This window comes from Populus euphratica, unplaced genomic scaffold, assembly GCF_000495115.2.
Source record: "Populus euphratica unplaced genomic scaffold, PopEup_1.0 scaffold579.1, whole genome shotgun sequence".
Taxonomy (NCBI): Eukaryota; Viridiplantae; Streptophyta; class Magnoliopsida; order Malpighiales; family Salicaceae; genus Populus; species Populus euphratica.
The window spans coordinates 38,025-43,902 of NW_011500452.1; the positions used below are offsets into that span (position 1 = coordinate 38,025).

Consider the following 5,878-nt stretch of genomic DNA (forward strand, 5'->3'; position numbering starts at 1 on the left):
GGGAAAATTATCCACTACTTAATAGCTAATGGGACCACTATGTTTATTGATAAATATTGGTGAAATAGTGTCTCACTACTTAAAAGTAGGAATGAGAGTTGTACTTTGTAAATATTTGTTTATAAATACTTGTTGTAGATCTTGTTTGAAGGGAGAGATGTATGGGGTGTATTTAACATGTCGAAGTATGCAAGAACATATAAAGTATGTGTTAGAGATAGCTTGGTGTAGCATGTAATTTTTGTGCATAACACATAAACTTGTGTGTAGTTCTTTTTGTTTATGAGATTAATGACCGTCGGGAAAGAATTTCTATAAAACTTGTTGTATATTTTGATTATCTTAGCAAACATAAGTGATATCAGCAAGGAAAGGTTAAATCTAGTGAGGAATCAGATTACCACACAAGTTGATTACCACACAAGTTTATTTGCAGAGCCAAAAATTACCATGCGATGGTATGATGCTCTTTCAGTGTTAAGACACATCAAGTGTGGCTGGGGGATGTTTCAGTTCTGAGTCATAGGTAGTTTCGAGCCATCAGTGAACAATACACAAAGATGTAACTTCTTGTTGAACGTGTTTTGCTCAATTAACTATCAAGCAAAGTTATGATTACCATGTTCCGTCTACTTTCCATGAATTTTGAAGAGGAAGAAGCAACAGATTCTTTTCAAGTAATCTAATTTTATGAACACATCAATCACAAACGATTAGGGATAATATATTTTACATCCACAAACTCCTGCTATCTTCCACATTGGATATTGTTTTTTTTTTTTCCTTCAAAAAATAAAAATAGAACAGTCCCCACGCGCTGCATTGCACAGGTTAGCAAGACAACACATCACTCATTATGCAATTACAGTATCAGATTATAAATTTACAGCAGCGAGCATTTGTGATTGACATCAGCTATAACGTAACCTTCCATCAATATTTGACATGCAAGCTCTCAATGCCCCTTCGAGTTGACTCCAAAGTCTTTATGTTAGTATTTCTACCAGAGAACGAGGGCTTCTGCTCTGAAGATAATAAAGCAGGTGAAATTCTTTGCCCATTCTGAAGCACTGCAAAGTTTGCATCAGTTGCGCGGGGACGAGAAGGATCGGAATCATTCACAAGGGCTGCACCACGACTACTTGAGATAGCAGGTTGCCTCAATGACATATTAGATCGCAAAAATCTTGAGCTGGACAGCTGCACAGATCCACGCAAGTTTAATAAATCAACTATCAAGTAACAATATTGAGCATCAAATATATAAGCAACATGCTAGATCGCAAAAAACTTGAGCTGGACAGCTGCACAGGTCCATGCAAGTTTAATAAATCAACTATCAAGTAACAATATTGAGCATCAATTATATATGCAACGAGATTGTTTGTTCATGGAGGAAATGATTCTACAAGCATGGCACATCTTAAACCCACACACATGACAAGATGCATTGACAGAATTGAGATACCAATCACACACAACGATATGAAATGCACTTACTTGAAAAGGAAAAAGGTTCTCATAAACTCTTTCCAAAGTAAGGTCTGCCTGGCATTTATGTCCATAGGCACCCAAAGAATGATCGAGCCAGGAATGATAGGGAAAAAAAACCTAAGGCCAATACTTGCATTTACCTTTGCCATTATTCATCATCTATGAAAGGGAGGCATTTACATTTGTTTAATACTTTGTAATCATAAGCAGATGCAGTGTAGAACTTACAGTGGCATCTTTTGACAAGGATAGATCATTTATAACAGGGCTTTTTTGTTTTGATAGATTTCCAGAATTCACTATAGGTCCAGAGTTTCTTCTTCGAGCATGATCAGTTGAAGACCAACCAGGTCTACCTTCTTCCCCACCTGTGTTTAAGTGAAAACCCAAATGACATTTTCTTAGGCATCGAGATGCACAAAACTAGAATCACATGGAAAAGCTTTGAATAGAAAAGCATGGGATATAACAAATTGAGAGGGGAGAAGATGGGGAAGAAAAATAGAAAACAGGGAAACCAATAATAATATAAAATAAAATAAAAGGAGGGAAAGAAATGGAATTAAATATCCAACATCAACACTACTCCTGTAAAAAGCATGATAAAAATTCTCTATGTAGAAACCAAAATCAACTATACTGAGAGGGAAAAAAACATGTTCCTAATCAAGACTTTTTAAAATCCAAGTGGAAAAAACATTAAATTCCTAAAATCAATAAGCATGTTCCTAATCAAAACTTTTAAAAACAACCAAGTGGAAAAAACATTAAATTCCTAAAATCCCTGGTGAGAAATTAAAAAAAAAATCAAACAATCCCCCATGAAATATTTAGGTGATAAATCCAAAATCTTCAGTTTGCCATCAAGCAGCAACATGTCTACCTGACTGCCTATCAACATTATTAGCACCAGGAGGAATGCCAGAGCTTGGTCCAGCACCAGGACCCTGTAGATAGTATAAATACACCAAGTCAAACATAATAGTAGGATTATACAGTTGATCAGTCAAAGGCTAGAAGCCCGGAGACAGTAACAATGATACTGGTACTTACAAGTGCACGGGTCGGAGGATTAGCACTCTGTGATTGCTGATATTTCAAAATTGTCCAATCAAAAACGTAGTCAAACTGGAAACCTAAAGCAAGAAAAAAAAAGTCAAAACAATTGGGAAAATCATAAGGATTCAAAAGATCAAAATATTACCATCATTGCTCTTGGTCCTCTATAATATCTTATAGTAAAAATTGAAAAGCAAAGTTCAAACCTTCACGAATAAAGAGATCACGGAAGAGTCGTTTCAGGTATGCATAATCTGGTTTATCATCAAAACGGAGTGACCGACAGTAGTGGAAGTAGGATGCAAATTCTGTAGGATAACCCCGACATAACGCCTGATGAGGATTTTCCAATTCAGTTACATAAGACAAATGTTTACAATTCAAATCAACAAATTATCCTAACACCCCTGCATACCTCAATAGAAGTTGACACTTTCTTTTCACTAATTTTTTCATATTTTTGCTTCTTTGTACCAGCTTTCAGTCCCTGCCATGGAAGACTAAAACCACATGTCGTCACAACAAAATTAACTAAGAAACAAGGGTGAAATGAGATAATATTGGAGGACAGGGGAGTTACCTTCCCCTCAAGAAATACACAAGAACATATCCAAGTGATTCTAAATCATCCCTACGGCTTTGCTCTACAAAATACAGAAATAAAGCAATCAAGAAACATTAGTTTTACAACTGGCAGCAATCAAGTTAAAATTCTAAACACAAAGGGAGGAAGGAGAGGGGGGGCTGAAAAGAAGGAGCCACAATCTTTACCAATGCCAAGGTGAGTGTTCATGCTAGCATATCTTGCAGTTCCAGTCAAATTTTTATTCTCTCTGCAATTGACATAAACGACAAATATAAATTAACTCCCATCCATGTAAAATTTGATTTCCACCACTGCACATAAAAAACTGCCCTCTAAACCATCTTTTATATAAAACCATAGAGGCAAGGTCAAACAGCTGAAGAACAATAACCTATACCTGTGGCAGTATCCTACAAATTTGCGATATGTAATAAGATGACCTATTTGAAGTTGCAAGTGATTAACCTGTAAGGAATGTGTTGATGTGTTGAAGTGTCTCTATACTTCTTTGCCAGTCCAAAGTCAATGGCATAGACCTGAACAGAATTAAACATTAAGCAACAGGGTGGACCAAAAAAACATACAACAATCAATAAATAAATAAATCCAAATACGAAAACTGCAAACCCAAGACCTGATTTGCACGCCTCCCTAATCCCATGAGGAAGTTGTCTGGCTTGATGTCTCGATGAAGAAAGGATTTGGAATGAACAAACTCAACTCGATTAATCTGACAGTAAAATTACAAACACAACAACATCATAAACGAACCAAACACAACACAGGATACCAACTTATTAATAAACTCCTACTACCATGTGATCAGCAAGCATGAGCACGGTCTTCAAAGACAGCTTCCTATTGCAAAAGTTGAACAAATCCTCAAGACTAGGTCCCAGTAAATCCATCACAAGTACATTATAGTCCCCTTCAACACCAAACCATTTAACATTCGGAATCCCCGCTGCCAATTTCACAATAACTAATCAAATACTTTAACAAACAAATACCGCAAAAACAACAACAAAGCATCCACACGAATAGAAGAATAGGCCATAGGTCAGCACTACTTACTTCCTCCCTGCAGCATCTTGTACAGCTTAGATTCATACAGCAATTGAGGATGCCTTGTCTTCACATTTTCCTAGGCATCAAAATACATCATTGATAATCTCCGATTTTCCAAAATTTAATCAATTAAAAGAATTTATCTTTTGAGGGGAAAAAAACACTAAACTCACAAGCTTAATGGCAACCTCCTCGTTGGTTTGAATATTTGTACCTATAAAATAAAAGAAAATTAAAAAAATAATAACCGATTATTAAGGAAAATGATAAACAGAAACGATAATTTTAAAGCAAACCTAGATAGATCTCTCCAAAGGATCCGCTACCGATCTTGCGACCAAGACGAAACTTATTGCCGACACGCGGCTCCATAATCAAATTCTATCACTAATAATAATAATAATAATAATAATTACCGAAACCCTAAACCTAAACCTCCTCCTCCTCCGGTTTGATTTTCATAATAGTTAAATTTAGACAAATTAAGAGAGAGAGAGAGGGGGGGGGCTTTCTTTTCCTTAATTTTCAGCGAGTGGGGAAGGCAAAGAGGGGGAGTGGGAGCTGCTTTTTAATTTTAGGAGCAACACCGATTCAGTTCTTTAATTATACAGCTATTCTCAAACTGAGTTCCTAAACCACATAATTTGTTGGTGTTTTTGGCTATTAACGCAAAAAAAAATAATTTAAAGTTACGGTGACCTCAAAAAGTTTTAGTAAAATATATCGATACCCATTCACCATATCACAACTGCTACTTTATCATCTAGTACATGGCCCCATTTATCTATAATACACGTCTTACAAATATTATACGACAGCAATACGTCGAAGTTAGGTCAAACTACAAATCAAACTGTTCATCACATAATTGAAAAGAAAGATGGTTATCAATCATGATCGCCTTTGAAAACATGATTATATTTATATTTAAAAAAAAATTATTAAATTAATTTTTTTATATATTTTAGATTATTTTAATATGTTATTCTCATGAATAATTTAAAAAAAAATAAAAAAAATTATTTTAATATATATCAACATAAAAAATATATTGAAAAACAATTATAATTATACTCAGTTTTTCAATAAAATAATAATGTATATCTAAAATTATTATCAAATATTTTAATTATATATCACCATCATTACAAATTATAAGCTTCTTAGCATTTTTTAAGTCACATTTAAACAGTATAATTATTTTGAATAATGTATTAACATGCTTCCTAATGATAACTGAAGTATAACTTCTATATTCTTTATAGTCATAATTGATTTTCTCGAAATCTAGCGTCAGTTCACATGGAAATGCTCATAAACCTCTAGTTGTTTCTGAAAAAAAATAATATATGAGTGATTATTTTCTCATTTATTGCATATTTGAGATGAAATTAAAAAAATTTAATTGCTTCATTTATAATTGTAAAAGTCGCAAATAGAAGGGCATCATTTAGGCGACGGGGGATTAAGAGACGGGGATAAAGGATCTAATTAAGGGACCTAATTGATAAAATAATTGTTTGGGTCTTAATTGGGAATTGGGTAAATACATCAAGGACTAATTCTATAACTTGCCTATCTTTATTATTTTCGTTGTGCATTAATTTAAAGGACTTTTTTTTTCTTTAGACCTTACAAATATGATCTAAATAAATAGTTGCAATTTTGGTC

General features: G+C 34.1%; 1 protein-coding gene across 2 annotated transcripts; it reads right to left on the reverse strand.

Annotated features, from left to right (window-relative positions):
• Nucleotides 1–670: 670 nt before the first annotated feature.
• LOC105114775 (casein kinase I isoform delta-like) lies at nucleotides 671–4,683 on the reverse strand. 2 transcript variants are annotated; one of them, XM_011011440.1, is made up of 14 exons: nucleotides 4,504–4,681; nucleotides 4,381–4,421; nucleotides 4,214–4,283; nucleotides 3,955–4,103; nucleotides 3,774–3,869; nucleotides 3,605–3,675; nucleotides 3,325–3,386; nucleotides 3,134–3,197; nucleotides 2,969–3,053; nucleotides 2,760–2,886; nucleotides 2,548–2,630; nucleotides 2,378–2,441; nucleotides 1,723–1,862; nucleotides 671–1,200 (listed from the first exon to the last, which is right to left on the reverse strand). In XM_011011440.1, exons 1-14 carry the CDS (start codon nucleotides 4,577–4,579, stop codon nucleotides 934–936), a joined length of 1,395 nt encoding a protein of 464 aa, XP_011009742.1. In that variant the 5' UTR covers nucleotides 4,580–4,681; the 3' UTR covers nucleotides 671–933. The 2 variants fall into 2 exon arrangements, with proteins under 2 accessions (XP_011009742.1, XP_011009743.1); XM_011011441.1 differs by lacking the exon at nucleotides 671–1,200 and adding an exon at nucleotides 1,207–1,304 and having other exon boundaries at nucleotides 4,504–4,683.
• Nucleotides 4,684–5,878: the final 1,195 nt, after the last annotated feature.

Coding starts and splice junctions, on each gene's coding strand:
- LOC105114775 (XM_011011440.1), bottom strand. CDS start 4,579: ATGGAGCCGCGTGTCGGCAATAAGTTTCGTCTTGGTCGCAAGATCGGT. Junction 3,870..3,954: donor TCATGCTTGCTGATCACATG/GTAGTAGGAGTT, acceptor TTTTACTGTCAG/ATTAATCGAGTTGAGTTTGT. Junction 3,054..3,133: donor GTGTATTTCTTGAGGGGAAG/GTAACTCCCCTG, acceptor ATGTGGTTTTAG/TCTTCCATGGCAGGGACTGA.